This window comes from Dermacentor albipictus, chromosome 6, assembly GCF_038994185.2.
Source record: "Dermacentor albipictus isolate Rhodes 1998 colony chromosome 6, USDA_Dalb.pri_finalv2, whole genome shotgun sequence".
Classification (NCBI taxonomy): Eukaryota; Metazoa; Arthropoda; class Arachnida; order Ixodida; family Ixodidae; genus Dermacentor; species Dermacentor albipictus.
The window spans coordinates 44,488,136-44,508,870 of NC_091826.1; the positions used below are offsets into that span (position 1 = coordinate 44,488,136).

The 20,735-nt window shown below is 45.4% G+C and overlaps 2 protein-coding genes across 2 annotated transcripts; one reads left to right on the forward strand and one right to left on the reverse strand.

The window, feature by feature from the left end:
• The first annotated feature begins 106 nt into the window (after window positions 1–106).
• Window positions 107–1,617, forward strand: LOC135895747 (voltage-dependent anion-selective channel protein 2-like). The gene has a single exon (XM_065423901.1). The coding sequence runs from the start codon at window positions 276–278 to the stop codon at window positions 1,122–1,124; it is 849 nt and encodes a 282-aa protein (XP_065279973.1). The 5' UTR covers window positions 107–275; the 3' UTR covers window positions 1,125–1,617.
• Window positions 1,618–6,227: 4,610 nt separating this feature from the next.
• Window positions 6,228–20,707, reverse strand: SerRS (Seryl-tRNA synthetase). Its single transcript, XM_065423900.2, has 11 exons — window positions 20,461–20,707; window positions 20,179–20,249; window positions 19,722–19,805; window positions 18,516–18,674; window positions 17,240–17,380; window positions 16,503–16,658; window positions 15,376–15,585; window positions 13,147–13,276; window positions 9,043–9,200; window positions 8,546–8,675; window positions 6,228–6,436 (listed from the first exon to the last, which is right to left on the reverse strand). Exons 1-11 carry the CDS (start codon window positions 20,594–20,596, stop codon window positions 6,315–6,317), a joined length of 1,497 nt encoding a protein of 498 aa, XP_065279972.1. The 5' UTR covers window positions 20,597–20,707; the 3' UTR covers window positions 6,228–6,314.
• Window positions 20,708–20,735: the final 28 nt, after the last annotated feature.

Sequence of the window (20,735 nt, forward strand, 5' to 3'; positions counted from 1 at the left end):
AGCACTTTAACAGTACTTTAGACAGCGCGTTTGCTAGCCAGGTATTTAACGGCCGTGGGCTGCCTTGTCCGAATTTTATCCCGTCCCCAGAGTCGACGCGGCGACGTACACATCACGCCCCGTACGAAGCCGCGTCTGACGAGCAACGACGCTCCTTTCTTCTCTCTCCTCGCCGCGGCGTCCATCTTTAGCTTTCGCACCGCCATCTCGGCTCGCGGAACAGGCCTCGCAGCTGCACGCCGCTTTCCACGCCGCATAAAACCTCACTCATCGCCATGGCTCCACCGTGCTACGCTGACTTGGGCAAGCAGGCGCGTGACCTGTTCAACAAGAACTACCACTTTGGCGTCGTGAAGCTCGACTGCAGGTCCACCACCGAGACTGGCGTCGAGTTCAACGTGAGCGGTACGAGCCTCAATGACACCGGCAAGGTGAACGCCTCGCTCGAGACCAAGTACAAGGTTCCCGAGTACGGCCTCACGCTCAAGGAGAAATGGAACACCGACAACACGCTCTCGACCGAAATTTGCACCGAGGAGAAGCTCGCTCGCGGCGTAAAGGTGGCCTTCCACGCCAACTTTGCGCCCCAGACGGGCAAGAAGTCGGGTGCCCTGCGAACGGCCTACAAGCTCGAGAACGTCCACCTCAACGGTGACGTCGACCTGGGACCCCCGGGTCCCGTCGTCCACGGCGCCGCCGTGCTGCACTACCAGGGCTGGCTCGCCGGCGGCCAGGTCTCCTTCGACACGACCAAGAACCGATTGAGCAAGACCAACTTCGCCGTCGGATTCCAGGCGGGCGACTTCGTGCTCCACACGGGCGTGAACGACGGCCAGGAGTTCACCGGCTCGGTGTTCCAGCGCGTCAACCCGCAGCTGCAGACCGGCGTCCAGCTGGCGTGGACCGCCGGCACCAACGCGACCCGCTTCGGCCTGGGCTGCGTCTACGACCTGGACCAGGAGACCTCGGTGCGCGCCAAGGTGAACAACTCGGGCCAGATCGGGCTCGGCTTCACGCACCGCCTGCGACCGGGCATCAGCTTGACCCTGTCGACCATGCTGGACGGCAAGAACTTCAACCAGGGCGGACACAAGCTCGGACTCGGGCTGGACCTCTCGGCGTGATCTACGCCGCAGTTCCTTGACCTCTCGCGCCACGCCGGTGCAACACTTTCTGCTGCTTAGGCCCAACAAACGCACCACGTTGCATGTCTCGACCGACCCCTCCACGTTTCTTCTTTTAGTCTGGGGAGAGAGAAAAAGTTCTCGAGTAACCATTGGGACTACGAAATAGCGAAACCAGTTATTTGCATTTTGAGGACCGTTTTTTTTTTTTCCTTCAGTGTTTCTGTGCATCTCGTCGCGTGGCGAGTGCGTATGGGTGTGTACAGTCTTGTATCATCGGGACTTGTAAAAGTGTAATACCCTGTACCGTTTTTTTTTTTTTCTTCAGGTGTCCTTGCGAGTGAGTATAGTGAAGTCTAGTTGAGTGACTGAAGAAGCTTTAGGTGTTCACTTTGTGCTTTCTTTCATTACATTTATTTTGTTGCATCTCCTAGGAGAAGCACCGAAAGAAAAAAAAAAGCAAATAAAAACCGTTGGCTAAGCTCAGCAACAACTTGTGTGCTCTTTTGAAAACTTCCCTTTACTCACTGCTGAACGACATTCTCGGTGGTGCAGTCGGCATGCAGCTGAAAGTGTCCAGTGTGGGAGCTTGCAGTGGAAGCTTTGCTTGAAAGTTGATGCTTGTTGCACTCCATGTCGCAATGTGTCACACCCAGGATCAGGCTACGAGGCATCGGCAGGGTGAAATTTTAACCTGAGCCGCACCTCGCATCTATCTGCTCTGCCTAAAAAGCTTACCCGATTGCTTAGCATGGAGCTCCAAGTTGCAACTGGCGCATGATCCCTGTAGTGGTGCAAGAAAAAAAAGTATTGAAATGCCATAGAAAACTGGCTTGGCGGCTATGGTGACACTAAGTCGCAAGTTGGATTCTTTGCCACAGTGGCAGATGGGGATAGAATGCAAAACCTCATTTGCCCATGCTTTGGGTGCACAGTTAAAATTTGCTTAAAGGCCTGCATCACTTGTGTTCTTTATAGCTCGCTGTGCAACTTTGGGTTATTGAATCCACAGCTTACAGCTCTAGTGTTACTTGGTCATTAAACTATATGTATCACTGGTGCCCGAGGCACCAAAATGTTATTCTGTGAGCATGGATGATTTATCGAAGAATGTGAGGATTTTTGCAGGGAAGGCTCGAAACAAGAACTGTATTGAAGTACGATTAGGATAGGCAAGTAGCATTAAGGAAAAAAAAGGTCCGACAATAACCTCATCACTCACAGCTGTCAGGCAAGCATGCTTTGTTCTTGCATCATCCAGACCCTTGAGCTGTCTTTCAGACCCCATAGTGTGCAAAAGATAGTTTCCTTGTAGCCTGTTTCATTACATATATATATATACATATATATATATATACATATATATATGCATGCCAGTTGAAATCATAGTTCAGCTTTCCTGCGCGTTTGGTCAATGCAATGTATTGAAGCAATTACACATTGTGAAGCTTTGTTCGAGGAAATTATCTTTCACTGATGGCATGGTCTCGAAACTTTTGCTCTCAACCGTACAATCCTCAACCAAAACAATACTTACATAGGAGTGTACATAGCAGAAGTACGACACACTGCCTCTATGTTGAACTACATTTGCTTCACAATTAAACGCTATTTGTTATATTGGGCAATGTTAACTGTTTTTTTTTCAGTTTTGCAGAAAGAGGCAAGACCTATACCCATGGACAACTTTCTGTGGAAACGAACAGAAGGGTGCAAGCTTCTGTACATGTGTTGCGGTTCCAAGTAGCCTGGCAGAGTTCGATTGACTTATTACAATGAGTATTATTCGAAGTGGCAAACAACTAAGAAGTTAGAGAACTAAAAAAGTCGTCCCCTATATTCACTTGTACTATGCCCGTTTGTTCACAGACTTGTAACTTGTCTAATGTCCCTATTTTGAGTCTCTTCAGAAATGTCAAAACGGCTTTGCCTTCCACGTGTTCCTTCATCGTATCGTCAGCCTATTTTACGCCCAGTGCAGGATGAAGGCTTCTGCCAGCAATATCCAATCGTACTTCTTTTCATACTTAGCAGACAACACTGCAGAAGCTGTGCAAGAAGCACAGTCATGAATGTCTCAACCCCCCCACGTTCAAGAATGTTCCTCCACTGAGCCCTTCACTGCAACTCGAGGAAGAGGATGGAAGCGATGCTCCTTGACAGAAGTGGTCACTGCTCTTCATGGACCCTTCACGGCAATTTGTCAGAAGTGTAGGGCCTCTTCTAGTTGAGGGATGGCACTGTACTCAACTCGTTTGAGTGGAGCATGAGCTTTGAGTGGAGGATCGTTAGTCACCCTGTGTGTTTCGCAATGCAGTTGTCTTTGATCTGCAAAGCAATCTGCAAAATTCCTGCTTCCTAAAACACACTTTCTGGATGTCAGGTTACGTCAGACTATGTGTTATTTGTGCCCCTCGGTGCTTTCAGTATGTCAGTTAAATCTCGATATAACAAAGTAGGTAAAATCGGCAATTCGGTTCGTTGCAATGAAATTTCGTCGCATGAAATTTGACCTTTTGTGCACATAAGTACAGTCGCCGATTGATTTTTCCTACACGAAAAGGTGCTACAGAATTTTCCAAATTATCGGGCAATAATAATTTTAAAAAAACAAATTGGAATGAGAAAACAATTATTTTGATGAATTTGGGAGTCGGTGACGAATGATACGGTTTCATGCCACATTGACAACATCTTCACATATGCGTATGAAATAAGCGAAGCTAGCCACGCTTTCGCACGCACTCCACTTCCACGGCTGTTAGCGTTGCCCTCACTGGGACAACGCTATCCTGAAAAGCGCCTACAGTGGGAAGCGAATGCTTCTACCTCTCGCTCCAATGGGTCATCGAAACTCGAGATTATGCAACCTTCAATGCTAAACGCATGGGAAGGCAGCTTACCTGATGCCATGACCACTCTTTGCACATGCGGTAGATTATCTATCACGGCTGTGTATGCGCTCACTCGTGTCGTTTACTGCCATGCACAGCCATGGCCGAGAGGCGTGCCAATGTGCCCCGTCCCTTGCGTGCACTTGATCGCCTTACCAAGGTGTTACCGCAAGCTTGTTCCCCTTCCCTCTTTTGCAGGGAGGCAGCACTCGTGCGTGAAGCCACCATCTTTCTTTCTCACCCTCACGCACTTTCACTAACACCTAAAGCACAACGTGTGTGGGGCGCAACAGGATCTTATCGCACTTGGACTTTATAGGGAACATGATGCAGCTCCACTTTGGGGGGTTGCTCTTGTGGCGCAGCAGCGTGCGATTTCAGAAGTGCGTTTGCAAGCAGCTGCTTGGGTCAAGCTTCTGTTTATTGTCTCGGCATTCCTTTGCGGGCGGCAGTGTAATTTCGTTATAGTGAGGTTCTAATTACATGGTGTTCTATGGACAAGAGGCTAGGTGAAGTTAAATACTTTGTTATATCGAGAAATTCATTATACATAAGTTCGTTATATCAAAGCTTAACTGTACCATATTTTAGTTTTAAGTGGCATGTTGTAGCCCCTGGTTGCAGAAACATGACACTAATTTGTTTGAGGCTTTGATCTGCAACACCTTCCATGTAATGAACACATCATATGTTGTGACATAAAAGTATCAGACTTAATCTTGAATGTAATTACGTGATGCACACCTATACGTATATGCCTATACTACATGCCTGCAAATTTCCTAATCTTATCACGCAACCTTATCCTCAGCTGTCCTCGATTGCGTATCCCTTTTCTAGGCAGCCACGTTGCACTGCCCTAACAGATTGCGCCATGCATAATGTGACTTGTCTAACTCCATTTCTTCTTATGGCACATTTGACTAATCATTCCACAGCACTACGGCAATGCTACAAAGGTCACACAATACAGTCTTGAAGCTGTATTACAAGTATAAACAGATCTATAAAAGGTTTTTACGGTAGGCTTCACTACTCCCAGCAGGGCCTGCTCATGCTCACTGTCAAAGTCCTATACCCCATTCACATGGGCCACTTTTGATCATGATTGAGCCTCATTGGGATCAAATCTTTTGATCTCGATTGGCTCCCGTCTGCAGCTTGCGCAAAGAGGCCAATTGAGATGGAGAAATTCAATTGTGATCAAAAGTGGCCCCTGTGACTGGGGCATTAGTTGCTGTCCTAATCAACTTCTGGAGCATTGCTGCAGTTTTTTGAAACTAGCAATCAAGTGTTTCATCGACCTCACAGAGAATATCAGCAATAACAATATGTCATCTAATGGCCTGCTTAGCCTTACCACTATCGTTTTACAATCCATCACACGTGGTGCAGTCCCATTAGCTACTCCTCAAGCTTCTTTGTCATCCTCCAAAATCAAGAAAGGGACTGACAGATAGAATAGCACACTGTGGTATAAAGTTTGTAAACAGGGATAAGGTGCCTCAGAAAGGCTGGCCAACGTTTCGATAGGAAGACCGTTCCGATAGGAGGATAGGAGAAACGTTGGCCAGCCTTTCTGAGGCACCTTATCCCTGTTTACAAACTTTGTCATCCTCCAAGTTTCAGCTCTCATAAACTAGCCTTACTTCTAAGGATCTGTTAATGCAAGGAGTTGGTGGCTCATCTTCCTTTGGAGATGAATGGCAATGTTTGTGCGATTAACAATCTTTGGTATGGTGGATGTGCAAATGGTGATGGTATGTCTTGCATGTTAAGATGCTATATCCATGCTATATCCCCCCTTGCCATCTGTGAACTGTGAAAGCAGCGATCTCACTGCCAACCACAATGCCGAATGATACCACAACACAGTAGATGTCATAGTTGAAACTCCACAGTGCTGAAATCCGAGTAGGAACTCCATAGCAGCCCCCACTATCCCTAGCATCCTACCTGAAACTTTGTTGCAATGACTCTCCGTCAAGCGGCCGCGCTCGACACGGAGGTGTCTGCTTCAGATGGGGTGCTACAGCTTTAAACTATTTAAGGCTATGCACCCCTCGTGTCACCCTGACACACTCATTCTGGGGGACAGCCAAGAATGGGCATGTACCCACACTATACGCAATTGGGGGCCCAAGCTAGTTGGCAACTGGGGTCACTGGTTAAGCAAAAGAGGTTAGATACAAACATACCGCAAACTGGGTGAGGTTCTCACAGAATGCCAATTGCATTAAATGAAAAGCAATGACAACAGCACGAGAGTTTGTCAAGACTGGAAGAGCATGGTTTTCTATTCCTCTTTCTTGTCCTCGCCGCCTTTTTTCTCCATGCCTTCCCGGTGCTTGCGCTGCTTCTTCGTCTCGGCCTCGTCGATTGGAGCCGGCTTCACAAATGGAATGAGTTCCCGGTACTCTGCAAGCGTGAGCAAACATGATTCATTTAGAGCTCTCATTCGATTGGCAATGGCAAATGTGCCTGTCACAGAGGAGGAAATTTAGTTGACTGGTTTGACGTCTGGCTGGTTACTACCATGCTAAAACTTGGTTTTCAGCGATGCAGAGCTGCTGGCTGATCCACAAGGGAGGCCCTGGTGGCCCGGGCCGCCTTTGAGGCATGCCAGCTGACAGTAATGAGCGTGGAACAAGTCGCTCTCTCTCTCTCTCTCCCCCCACTCCTCCTTCACCATATTCTTTAATGAGTCCTCTCCCCCCTGGAGGGTACCCTGGATCTGCCCCTTTGAAGAGCCTTGTCAAGCTTGGAGCCAGAAAAAGCCTGCCAAAGCTGAACGTACAATTTCAAAAATTTAAATGCAAAGAATTCGGAAACTATTCCAATGCATTGTACCATTTCCATGTTCCCCTTAATTTGTAACAGTGGCTTAATTCGAACTCCAAAACATACACTTGAGACTACCGTAAAAACCAGAATATAAGTCGAACTTTTTTCAAGAAACCATTGCGAAAAGTCGACCCTCGTCTTTTATACCAGACATTTGCGGAAAAACTACGAAAGTCTTGTAACAATGGGCAGATGAAGTAAAGAGCCGCCTTTGCCATCGCCATGAGCAGCAGCACGGCGTGGCAACATTGTGGCACCACCAATTTGCGTTTACGTTGTCACAAAGTTATATTGGTTAAAGGCTGCTTTTTTCACATTTTGTATCAAAATGAGCGGAAGCCGACGGCAATTCACCGTTGCCTTCAAGAAAAAGGCGATTGAGTGCGCGGAAGCCCACGGCAACCTCGCAGCACAGCGCGAATTTGGAGTATCCGAAAAGAGCATTCAGTACTGGCGGAGGACGAAGCAGCAAACCAAAAGAAAACGTCATTTCGTGGGCTGACCGCAAAACTGGAAGACAAGGTTGCGGAGTTTGTCCGGGAGCTGCGTTTAAGATCGCTGCCTGTGACTGCCGAATGCATCCGTTTGAAAGCGGTAGAGATCGCGCGCACCTCTGGACTGGGCAGCGAGAAGCACTCGTCATCCGACTCTAGTTCGGACGACTCTGATCAAAGGCGTTGTTCTGGTTCAGAGTAGCACTTGTGCACTTCGTGCCCTTCTGTGTACTGTACACCCGGCCAATTTTTAACAGTATCGCACGACCATCGACCCGCATGTTTGTCAGCACCTTATCATCACGGCACAGAGCGGCGAAAGTAAGCGCACGTGTACACATGCGCGTACCTCGTTTGTTTCGCCGCTCAGCGCTGTTAATAAGGTGCTGACAAGCACGCGGGTCGATGGTCGCGCAATACTGTTAAAAATTGGCCGGGTGCACATCCGAGCAGCATTTAAATAAATACTGTCACTATTGCGCATGAGTCGCATTTGTTTCAAGGTAAGGGTGTCTTTCGATACTTTTGCCATTGAAAAAGATTTTTTTTCATTTTTAGAATTCGTTAGTTGGGGAATCGACCTACATTCCGGTCCGACCTATAGCCCGGTTTTTACGGTAACTACTACATGCTTAGAAACTGGCTGCAGAGTGATTACACATCATACTGTTGTGTAATTCCACACAAAATAGGCATGTTTGTTGCTCTTCACATTTCAATCTTTCAGAACTGTACACCCATTAACAAAACTGTGCGGAGACCAGGGATTCTGTAAAAATCCGAATTACTTGGAAACTCAGATTGACAACTTGAATCTAAAGAAGGCACCGTCGGAACTCTTCGTTTCATGCTGGTTGAGTCGCATTTCAAAAGCAAGGAACAAAAAGGTGCTGCAGATTACTTCAAGCAATAAAAAAGATTTGAATGTGCTGATTTTGCCGCTGATTGTAAATTTGACCTTTCAGATGACTCGACCAAATCTTCAGATTTGTTCGAGTCACCTTCGATCAAATCGACCAAATCTTCAGACTTGGTCGATTTGGTCGAGTCATTTGGACCAAAGTCAGATTAGCGGGAGTCGACTGTATCCCCGAAAGTACACTGCTTCAGATCTTCAGAACAGCTCGTGGAACACGTTGCATGCACGGAGCATCAGTTGAAGTACTGGTGACGACATGTAAGCACTCACCAAGTGGCATAAATGGCCGCAACGCCTCAGGCACGACGACACCCTCCTCTGTCTGGTTGTTCTCCAGGATAGCACAGATCACACGAGTTGTGGCACACATTGTTGCATTGAGCATGTGCACGTATTCAGTCTAGAAAAAAAAAGTAAAGCGTATCTATGTACAACACCGTCATCTGTCTTAATGTGGATGTGTTGTAGAGGCCACTCAAGTACTGCAACATCCGATTCTCATGCATCGTAGCCTGACATACAAGTACAGTTTAATTTCAATAGAACGGTCGGCAAAACCGGCACTTCGTTATATATTGTTGCCAGTAAAAATTGGGCACGTGCCAAAAGAACCACTGCAAGGACGTCTGAAGCATGAAGATTAGACAAACACACGTACTAACCACCATTCCAACAGTAACTGTACAATCACAGCACCAGAGTTGCTGCTAGTAACTTTTGCAGGAAAGTCTATGCATTCTGCACAGCACCGATCAAAAAGTCGTCACCTGTGCATTCATCTTCTTGGTCTGGCCATAACGGACTAGTAGGCGGCGTGCCTGGTAGTCGAGGCAGTTGGAGCAGGACACCAGCTCTCGGAAGGCACCCGATCCGGGAAACCACGCTTCCAGGTCGTGCTTCTTGGCCGCTGCATTGTTCAGCGCTCCTGGAAAGCGACGAAGTTGGACAGTTGATGCACGCGTGCAGGAAGTGCAAACCATCACGCACTTTGTAAGGCTTAAAGGCCGGCTGCAACGAAATACCGCAGACTTCCGTTCATTAGACTCTGGTCACTTTGATGCCGGCCAAAAGTCCCAATGCATCTTTGCGGAACCAAAGTTTTGTTATTTCAATCCTGAAATTTATCTTTGCTGGATAATTCAAACTTCACCAGTCAGCAAGCGTGCATGAACCCTATGGTGATCCCAACAGCGGCCTCGTGAGTCTCGGCATGTCTCAGCCGAGCTTAGGGGACAGCGAATGCGCTGAACGCAAGTCACCCCTTGTTGAAAACGCCTATTTTTAGCCTGTAAGATTTTTCAAGCAATAATGGTAGCTCACAACGTCCTATTACATAATTTACCCGATTGTAACATGCACCTTTCTCTTTCAAGCCACCATCTTTCATTTTCACCCTCGCACATTTTCACTCAGACGTAAAGCACAAAGTGCGGGGGGCGCGATAGGATCTTAGGATAGGATAGAAAGGATAGAATAGAAAGAATAGGATAGAAAGGATAGGATAGAAAGGCAAGAATCACCTGCATAGTGCAATTGGATACAAAACCATAACTGCCTTTACGGCGTTTGCATACTTTATAGCATAACGCAGTCATATTGTGGCGAAGCTGACTTTAGGAAACTGGCCGCTATTGTGCAACACGCGTTAGACCTCTGCCCATTTTTCTTGCAAGAAAATCGGTTGTGCATTAGGTTTATGACTTGTTTGGGAGCTCTAATGTCATTTCTACATTAGTTTTTTACTTTGGACGCACGGAAAGTGAGCAGTGCACATTTCATCTGGGGTCATCTCAGAATTGGGCAAATACAGCCACATAAGTGAGTGGTGTCTTGGCGTTATCTTTCTGCAACTTGTTTAATTCAACTCAACAGATAATTCCATAATTTCATCGGTTCTGTCAGGGTTGAATTAACGGAATTTGATGGTACTGGTCTGAATAAAAATTCTAGCTTCAGATAGCATAGGTATTGAGCAGCATCCATAACGAATTTTACGTTTGAAATGAGTAGATGCATCACAAAAGGCTAGCAAAAATAGACGTTTTATATAACAGAAAGTTAAAAGATAATGCTGTCAGTACCACACTACTTAGAGATAATGCACAACCCACAACACATAGAAGCAGTGCAGCTCCTCAAGATAACCTTCAAGATAAGGCGACACCCACAGCTGCCCACGGCGTGCTGAAAAACTTGGGAAGCGACGCACTGGGACATATGTCATGCAATGGAACCTCATTAATTCAAACAAGCTTAATCAGAACTTCAGGTTTATTAAAACTTATGCCCTGATCCTGTCAAAATGATGTGCATTTAAATTTGAGAGAACACCCAGTAATTCGAATGCGTAAGCACTAGCGAAGGTTAATTCGAACATACCATGCCGCCATCTGCGCTCTCAGCGACCACCAACTCGAGCGGTGACACTTCCGAACTGGCAGCGCGGCCGCATTCTGGCTGCTGCTCCCATTTTCCATTGCAAGTAGCGTATTTTGGCTAATATAACCGGCACCAGAAGTTCACAAAATGTAACAGTAAAGACAGGGGCGTGACTTCACTTCAGCGATAATTTTCCTTAAAAGTGCAGCTTCATGGCAGTATGTGACGCGCTGCCATGAAGCCACAACTTCTGAAACACGTTACAAATGTGCTAGCTCAGTGCACCTACATATAGGCGCTGCATATAAGTCCTACATTCAATCAGCTTCCTTTAATTCAAACTCCCCTTAATTAGAACAAACTTTATGGCCCCTTCGAGTTTGAATTACCGAGATTCGATTGTATATAATAACCACCAGCTGCATGCGTCGTCTGCTTAGGAACCACTTAAAGGCTACTAATATGAAAATTGCAAGCACAAATTGGAGTTAGCTAGCGCAAGATAGGGGTAACTGGAGATCGCAGGGAGAGGCCTTCATCCTGCAGTGGACATAAAAAAGATGGGCTGATGATGATGATGAAAATTACTCATTTACTAGCCCTGCAACTTTGCCAAGATTGCTCCAATAGTATGGTATAGTATTAATAGTAACTTATTTAATAAACTTAGCCAAAGTGAAATTTTGTTGCAGCTGGCCTTCAATGGAGCTGTCCAACTTAGGTAATTCAGCTTCTGCTACTAATGACAAGTGGGTGTTCCTTGTCTAGGCTACACAAAGACCATTTTCCTAGTTTGCAAGTACACTTCTCTGCGTTGCGTATTTGTCCAACTAGTGGAGGTGCCAGTCGTGATTCAAACGAAAACGAAGTGTTACCTGTTCAGACTGGGGTTTGCCTCAGGCACATGGTTTCATCACAAGAGCGGGTCTACGTTTTCCATATCTTAAGATAAACTGTGCTCGTACCCACTGATTGCAACAATGACTGCACCACTGTTATTAGCCTGGCAAACTGAATAGAGGGAAAGCTAGCTTTACAATTATGAAAAGGTTTCACTTTACAACTCACTCTATTCGTGGATAACTTTCCATGGCAATGAAGAAAAAGTTGTGAGGACAGAGCTTCTGCACGTGTTACTGCACCAAGTATTCTGGTAGCGTATTACGTTGCTTTTAGTTTCTTGGAAGGGATATTAAGGCGAAAGCATTCAGTGGCTCATAGGTTGAAAAATCTGTAGTCCAGTGTCATTGACATTCCGGCACCAAAATTCAATGGCACCAACATTGATGGCGCCACCCATGACCTTTGGTGGGACCAAAACTCAATGGCACCAAAATTGATGATGCCAGCACTGATGGTTGAACCTATTATCATTTGTGGGAGTCACACCCATGATTTTTGGTGTTAACTAAGGTGAAATTAAAAAGGCATAGTTAAGGCACTCGGACCTCCGACCTTAGGTGGGACCAAAATTCAATGGCGCCAAAATTGATGGTGCCACCATAGAGGGTCGAATCCACGACCACTGGTGGGAGTCGAATCCACAACCTTTGGTGTTAATTAAGGCACAGTTAATTAAGGTACATTTAATTAAGGCACTGGAACCCACAACCTTTGGTGGGAAAAAAGAAGTAATAGGGAATAACGTGTTCGAATGAGAATGTCAGATAATTTAATGAATGTCTTGCGAGTGCGAAGGCTTTCGCTTCTATCCTCTTAGCGTATGCCAAAGTGACAACTTTTGAATCTGCACAGCTTCTACATCCGATGTTCTACAATTGCACAAATACAGGAGAGAAAAGCAGAAAAGTCAAATTTAACACTCCGTGATGTATTTAATCTTATTCTGCTGATGTTGATTTTTGATTTTCCCCAGCTTATGCAGACGAGAATATGGGACTTTTTAAAGGAGTGCTATTAATTGTACATGCTTTGCCTTTTCAGCTCTTCCTTTCTTGCCACAAGAAGTTGTCTGCGAGTATGGATTAGTGAAGAAGCCAGATGTTAACATTAAAAAAATTGCAAAATGTGATCACCTAGTCAATAAAATGCTTTATCTCTTACAAATTATCTTCGCTAAACTGTCATTAACTCTAATTCATATAACTGTGAAAGAATTTCAATGTAATCAGTACTTTGAGATAAATAAATTGCAATGCACTAGCCATGCATTGTGAAATTCAGAAAAGTATCTGTAACCATAAAGCCACTGTCTGTGCATAAAAACATGACATATCATAACTCAGAGTACGCCAATATCAGCATGGAATACATACAGAGCACTCTGAGGCAATATAATTGAGAAAGTGCTTTTCAAGTACCCATGCTGCTCACCGCCAATCGCACTGCCAATGGCACTGCCGATTGCACCGCCACTCTCAAAGCACACATGTGACTGGTGCTAGTGACGGGACCACAATGTCTACATCGCAATGTTAAGTCTGAGTGAGCATGTTATATCAGAACTTTGCGACTCGTCAACAGCTTCTCACCTGACACAATGCTGACCACACGGTAAGGAATGCCCAGCTTTTGACAGAACTCTTCCGCATTGCCAATCATCTCGTCAAACATCTCCCACGACTTGTTGTCGTGCGGCGAAGTGATGCAGAACTGCTCCACCTGGTGGAAAGCAATTCAGTGATGAGATCGGCTGACGTCACAAGCTGGAGATGCAAGGCGCAAGCTTGCAAGAAGGTGCCTCTTTCATAAACCATAAGTACAGGCCATCGGGCTTTCTGCAACAGTCGTGTAAACATTTGCGCATGTGCACAAATGAAGTATAATGGCGATAAGAACTTCTCAAGACCTTGAAAGATACTTGTATCATCTCAAATTCTAATGATCTATAACAGACCGCAATCACAGCAGCAAAGCAAAGGTAAGACAGTCCTGTTTATTTATAGTGATTACGTTCAATTGAAGGAGTTCTCGGTGGCCTTGGAGTAGACACTGCTGGAATGCATAACTTCCCACTTGTTCCTTTGTCCAGATAGCCAGCGCTCACTGCATGCTGCAGTGAGCCCTTTTCAAGTACGCAGACTGCTGCCAAGACCATAGAACACACAGGTTTTGTATGTTGACTTTGCAATTATATACAGTGGCCATACTCCTCTTACACTGACAGGTCTCTTAACCACTCAGAAATTCCTATTGCTCATCGCAGCCCAGTAGAGCATTCGAGTCATTCCAAGGCTTTTAGGTGGGAGTTTCTAAAAACTTGTACCACCACAAAATTTGGATCCACCATGACGGTATCATTGGGATTCTGCAACATAATGCAACTACAAATATAACGATATGGAGGCTTTCAAAGACCTGGAAGGGTATTCTGTAAGTGTCCCATTAAGTGGACAGTCCATCTCAGTGCGCACCAATTGTATAATTGGATGGAGCTTGAAGCTGACAGCACAGGCAGGGGCCAATCGTCACCACCGGCTCGCAAGCTCTATCCATTCAGCATGCGCTGAAATGGACAGTCCACTTAGTTGGACACTTACAGTATAACCCCCCTGGTCTATGACGTGAATTAATGCCATGCCATGCAATCATAACCACTGGCTTTAATATACGATGCTTTAGCATAACATCCTGGGCAATTTGCCAAGAGTGTGTGCCTTTGGTGGGAGCAAGGCCACACATGTGCTAAGGTCCACATGAATGTGCATCACAATGCATTATACTAAACTGACATAAAGTCATAAAAGCCTCTGTTTAGAGAGCTAAACTGATGCCCTGCAATCCAATGAAACTGATATCTGCTAGATGCTGGCCAATATTGGAGACAATGCTTGTAACCAGCTGAAGACAAGGACGCTTGGGCAAAGCAGCATTCCGCCCGATCCCTTGAGCCCAACAGTTGCTGTGTCGTTACTACTCCTTTGCTCTTCAACCCTGTGCTCAAATGCTCTAGATAAAAGCACTAAAGACTGTACAGGCACAAATCACCATCATCACCACCCTATCTACTACGTCCACTGCAGCACGGAGACTTCTCTCCCTGTCTTCCATCTCTGGCTTGTGCTAGCTGATTCCAAGTTATTTATGCTTGCAAACTTCATAATTTCATCACACTACCTAGTTCTCTGCCATCCTCAACTGCATTTCCCTTCCCTTGGCACCCATTTTATAACTCTTAATAGACCACCAGTTATCTGGCCTATGCATTACATGACCTGCCCAGCTCCATTTTTTTTTCTCTTAATGTCAACTCGAATATTGGCTACCCTATTTGCTCTCTAATCTACACAGCTGCACACATACAATACAATACAACTTCGTTCATTTGGACACAGGCATGCACCAGACAACAACAGGCACCAACCAATATCTTGCCTTGGCACCTTATCAACTCTAATAGGAGACCAGTTATCTGCTCTATGAATTAAATGGCCTGCCCAGCTCCATCTTTTACCCGCTTAATGTCAACTAGAATAGTGGCTACCCCCATTTGCTCTCTAATCTGCACAGCTGCAAATACGATACAATTTTATTCATTTGGATACAGGCGTGCACCAGCCAACAATGTGCACCGCCCATGTTCTGCCTTGGCACCCATTTGGTAACTCTAATATAGACCATCAGTTATCTGCCGTATGCATTAAATGGCCTGCCCAGCTCCATTTTTTCGCTCTTAATGTCAACTAGAACATTGGCTACCCCCTGCACAGTTGCAAATGATGTGCACCAACCAATGTGCTGCCATGCCGTCTCGTACTGACCTTCTCAAACTGGTGGACACGGAAGATGCCGCGGGTGTCGCGGCCATGCGAGCCGACCTCTTGACGGAAGCAAGTGGAGATGCCAGCATAGCGGATGGGCAGAGCTTCTGGCGACAGCCACTCGTCCCTGTGGAAGGCTGCAATGGGTTGCTCCGAGGTGGCGATCAGGTACTTCTCGTCCACCGCACCGTCACCACCCTTGCCAATCACCTGGTTGTTAGAGAGACTGCATTGACTGATTGATAGTGGAGAGTCTGACATCCTAAAATAGCACAGGGGTTATTGTTGATGTCAGTGACAATTTGTTCTGAACTGCTTTACGCCCAAAGCTTCTTGACCTATCTGGATCGACCTTGTAAAAAATGATAAAAACTGTGCCAAATTTACCAGAACCTTCCTAAAAATGCGGCACTCAGGCTACCATGTTTCATGTAAGCATTCAAACAGCCCATAACAAAGAAAAAAAGACTGCAACAACAACAAAAAAAAAACGCACTAGCCGACCAATGTTAATAAAAGCTGTCATCTAGTGCCAAAAAATCCAACAAGAAGCAAGATGATGAATATACTCGTCATTGGTTCACACTGCAAGGTATTCTTCCTTGTGACAAAACAATACTCGTTTCCGCTATACTGGAACAAATTTCGGTGATGACTATATTCATCACTCTTCATCACTATATTCATCACTATTGTATGCCCTGTATATATTATTGCTTTTTTGCATCCTTTTCCCAAAATATCCCTTCAAAGATTGTACTCCCTGATCTGTTCATTCTTCCTGTATTTTACTTTCTATCATTAGTGCCTTACGTTAAGTTTTACTCGTGTTATTTGCTTAAGAGTACCTTTGTAATTTTTCATTACTTAAATTTTTCCTTTTTCATGTTTTGATCTTGGTAGTAATGTTGATGAGCCCTGCATTGAGGCATACATTTTGTATTAGACTTCAGAAGGCTGCTTACTCTTCTTTTTTGCCTTGATTTTGTACCCCCCCTTACACAATGCCCCCATAGGGCCTGTAAGGTATGTTAAATTTTTAAAAATCAGCGGTAGTGAACGGGTTAAAAAGGTTCAACTGGGGCTGCTTCATAAGTATGTGTGTGCACACCACTTCAACCGCCCACCTTGTAGAGCTCCTCGTCGAACTGGCTGAGCTGTGCCACCTCCTGCATGATTTCCTTGCGCATGAAGAAGGGCGTGTACAGGGGCGAGTAGCCCTTGGCGTGCAGCATCTGCAGCGACAGCTGCAGGAGGGCTTGCTCCAAGAACACAGCTGCATTCTGCACACATCAACAAGGGAGCAACCTGTTCTCAAGCACACTGTAAATATTCAAAACTATTCATAAAGTGTTTTTAAGTAAGCTCACATGGTAAAAACTGACATAATGCTCGGTAAACTTTGTCAACCTTAAAAGAGTACTGGCTAGGGTAGCCAACCATCCTTAACTCAGCAAGACAATCTTCCTTTTTTTTTTTTTTTTAAGTAGTAAATGTCCCTGAGTCTTGACTTGACCCAGTCGGAGGTGCCCAAAAGTCCTGACTGTTGCTTTTTTTTTCTCATAAACATAATGGTTGTGTTGTTTTTGTCTTGCTTGTAGTTCTGTTATAGGCCCTAATTCTTCCCAGCACCTCTCTCTTATTGGTAACCATGTTAGCCAGGCGCCTTTCCTGTTGTTGATTGCAACACGACAGGAACAAAAAAATTTGTTCAACTTTGCTACAGATACACACTGGTGGCTCCTGGCACTGACACTGAGTCGGTCATTGACAGCAGCTCCCCTACCCCTCCTCCCTTCAGGCAATTTCCTGCATGAATGATACAGCGACCACAAACTCTCTCCAAATGTAATTGCAAACCAACCATGAGGTAGTAGCCCCGCCCACCAGCTGTGACCGAGCCCCTGTCACCGTCCATGCCATTGATCATGACAATCAAGTCGACGTGCGAGTACTTCTTTTTTGCCTCGACATCTCCGTGGGTCTTTATCACAGCGTTTTCATCCTGGAGATAAACAAGAAATCAACAGTCACTCAGAGCAGAGGAAATTTCTGCCTCTACCACCACTGAATTTGGAATTGTAGCTATTTTACGGCAGCAAGACCACAACAACCAAGAACAAATGATTGCTTCTGAATAATGATGTACGATAATAATAATAATAATAATAATAATAATAATAATAATAATAATAATAATAATAATACCATAAGTGACATGGCAAAATTATGTGGGCTCCATTCTCATAATTGCATAAAATACGAGTTGGACATGTGATAGGATTGTATGATCTGTTCATTTAGCCATTCCATCAAACTTTCGAGAGCTCTAGCCCAATGCAAAAATTTTAATATATTCTTTTCTTACAGTACTTCAATGTTAAAGATACACAACCAAACATCATCAGCAAATGAAAGCACACAACACACACATACACACATAAAAATACAGTGGCTTTCCAAGACTTCTTTGGCTCTGAACTCATCTACTGCAACGGTAGCAGGCTCCTACAACTGAAACCTTCATCTACTCAAGAACTCACTTAATTAGCAATACACACAGTAATGTCACCATCTATGCGATGCACACAAGCCTGCACAAAGTGCCGAGTGTCAAAGCTGCATGATAGCACAGTGGTTAGCGTGTCCAGCTCCTAGGTGCACATTGCAGCAGGAAATGCGTCCAAGGGGCAGTGGCAGACAAAGTTTATTAGGTTTTGACCTATAGCGAAGGTTAAAGCTGAGGACGGGGAGATGACTGACGATGACCCAATGACAACAATGGCCGTCATCGTCACTGCAACATAAAGGACAGACAGACTTTGGAGCCCTTAGCTGCTCTTACAACTGCTCTCACTTTCTTGTACAGTATTGTATATTTTCTCCGCTAACCTTTCCATGCTTTTTAATCTTTTTAAATCCGGCCATTGCTTCAGAGCCTGACAATCCCAGACATATGGGAACTTTTGCAAACAAGCAAGATCAAGGTAAACTTAACCAATAATCATGGGATCATTGGTGCAAGCTGCAGAAAGGTGCCAATCACAGTTGAAAAATTCAGTCTCTACCAGGCTCGATCGAGACCAAAAGTGGCCCACGTGACCGAAGTATTAGAAGAGGAGGAGGAAAGGGACGCACACCTCATCGTTGGAGACAACACACGACTCGTGAAGCCAGTTGCCCATTTCTCGGAGTGCAGCATTTCGTTCCGCTTCGTAGGTGTCGAGGTCCTTGTTGCACTGAATTATGGCTTCGTCGATGAGTACTCTAATTCGCTTTATCTGGTTGACAGTGAGGCTCTGAAAAGAAAGAAGCAGAAGCACCGAAGTCTGGCTCGAAAATTCTCTACAGAGATGGCAAAAAAGAAAAGCACCAAAATTTAATAAATGCTGCGATTTCTATGAAACCAAGTGAAGTGAGAGGTTGAGAAAAGTTTCATGATGAGAAAGGCAGAGGTCAGCTTGAAGCACATTTCTCTAGCCAGCTACTCTGTAACAGGGCAAGAAAGAGGAACAAACAAGATGGACAGAGATACATGAATAAGGCAAAACACGTAGCAGGCAAGTCTATTCATAGCTTTGAGTTCAGGCCTGTACCTCAAAGCAGGCAAGAGCACTAGAACTGTACAAACTGCCATAACACAATCAGCCAACTCGATTTCACCTTATTGCATAGGAGAATACATGCACCCCCTGTGTCAGTTAAAGGCAAATAATCCAGTAATGAGCGCAGCACGAAACAACCAATACCAAAACAACCAAGCTGCCATGATGTTGCTATTAAGCTGCTGAACACATGGTGGTGCGCTTGGCTCCCAGACGCTGTATATGTACTCTGATAGAGATGCAGAACAGGTGTAGTACAGTGGGGAGCAATGGCAACTTGTGCAAGTTAAGAGGCACATGTGGCTAAAAAAATAACCTCAAATCCATTCGTAAAGCATCTCTCATGGCCCAGGCAAACCTCTAGAATGTCAAAACGATTTGATCGATCGACCAGCATCATGCATTAACAGGTTCAGCCTGTGTTGCCTGGTTGATGTCATTTTAATGTCAAATTTTCTCGGCAAAGCAACTAATCAGTGCGAATGAGCATAATACGTCATAACGATGGGCACAAAATTTGCCAATGCATGACAGCATCGCACATTTAAAAACTACTGTTTAAAACTGGATCAAAACTGTTGGTGCACGTGATTACGAGATGAAACTTCCTTTCATTTCACTTCATCGGTAACATGTCAAGGTTCACTGTTAGGGATGCTGGTGTGGAAATGTAGTGGGCTGTGGACTGCAAAGTTCTGTAGGTTGTGAAAAGCTAATTAGGAAGGTGATATTGTGATTTACCTGTAGCACCTCCGATGTAAGTTCGCTCAGCCTTTCAACAACACTGTCGGGTAAGTGGTCGCCTTCGCCGACGTTCTCCTTTTTCTGAAACCGGGAGAAATACCGAAAGAAAACAATGCACAAGCCCTGTTGGCCGCCAAGACATGACAAAACAATGTAACGCGAGCAACATATTGCGTGACAGTATTACAATAGCTAGTTTTCTGGAACATTATAAAAGAAGAAAAAATAAAAAACTGAAGGCGGCACATGTTCGTGGCAAACCTTGCTGGCGGCATCGGTCCGACGTTGAAACTCAAGTCGACACGTGATAAGATACACCAGCAACCTACCACGAACTTCTGAAGCCATGCCCACCTGATTTACGTTTCAGGCTCGATTCAGCGTGACATTTGTCGGAGGTCGCTCCATTCAAGCAACGCGGCAATTTGCACTTGACTAGCTGTCCTCGCCTTACCTTCATTTTCTGGCCAATCTCCTTGCTGCACAGGTTTTTCAACTTGTTCCAGTTGTCCAGTTGATGCCTCACTGCGACAAACGGAGCACGGCAACGAAACATCAGACTTCATATTTTAAAAAAATTTCTTTCCGGCGAAGTTTATGTTCTGCAACACTCCGAGAAACCGAGTGACGAAACGAGGGGCCACGATTGCTGCATACGCCACGCGCATGCAAAGCGTCAAACGTGTTTTACCAGCCGCTTGTCACACGCACGCAAGGCACCGCACACAAAACTCACGTTTTCGCCACACTGTATCGGCATCGACGACTTTGTCCACGAGTCCGGGATCCTTAAAACGTCTTCGCTGGTTCTCCCGTATCTTTTCGGGGTCCCCGCCCTTGTCGGCGCGGAAAAGTTCCAGGTCCAAAACCATGTTTCTTCTTGCCGGCTGGTCGATGTGTAAACTCTGAAGTTGGCGAGGCTGGCGAGGCGAGGCACAGGCAGAGAGCCGGCTTTGAGCAATGCTTGCGAAGCAACGCGTGGCAGTTTTTGAACGCTCGAGGGCAGCACAG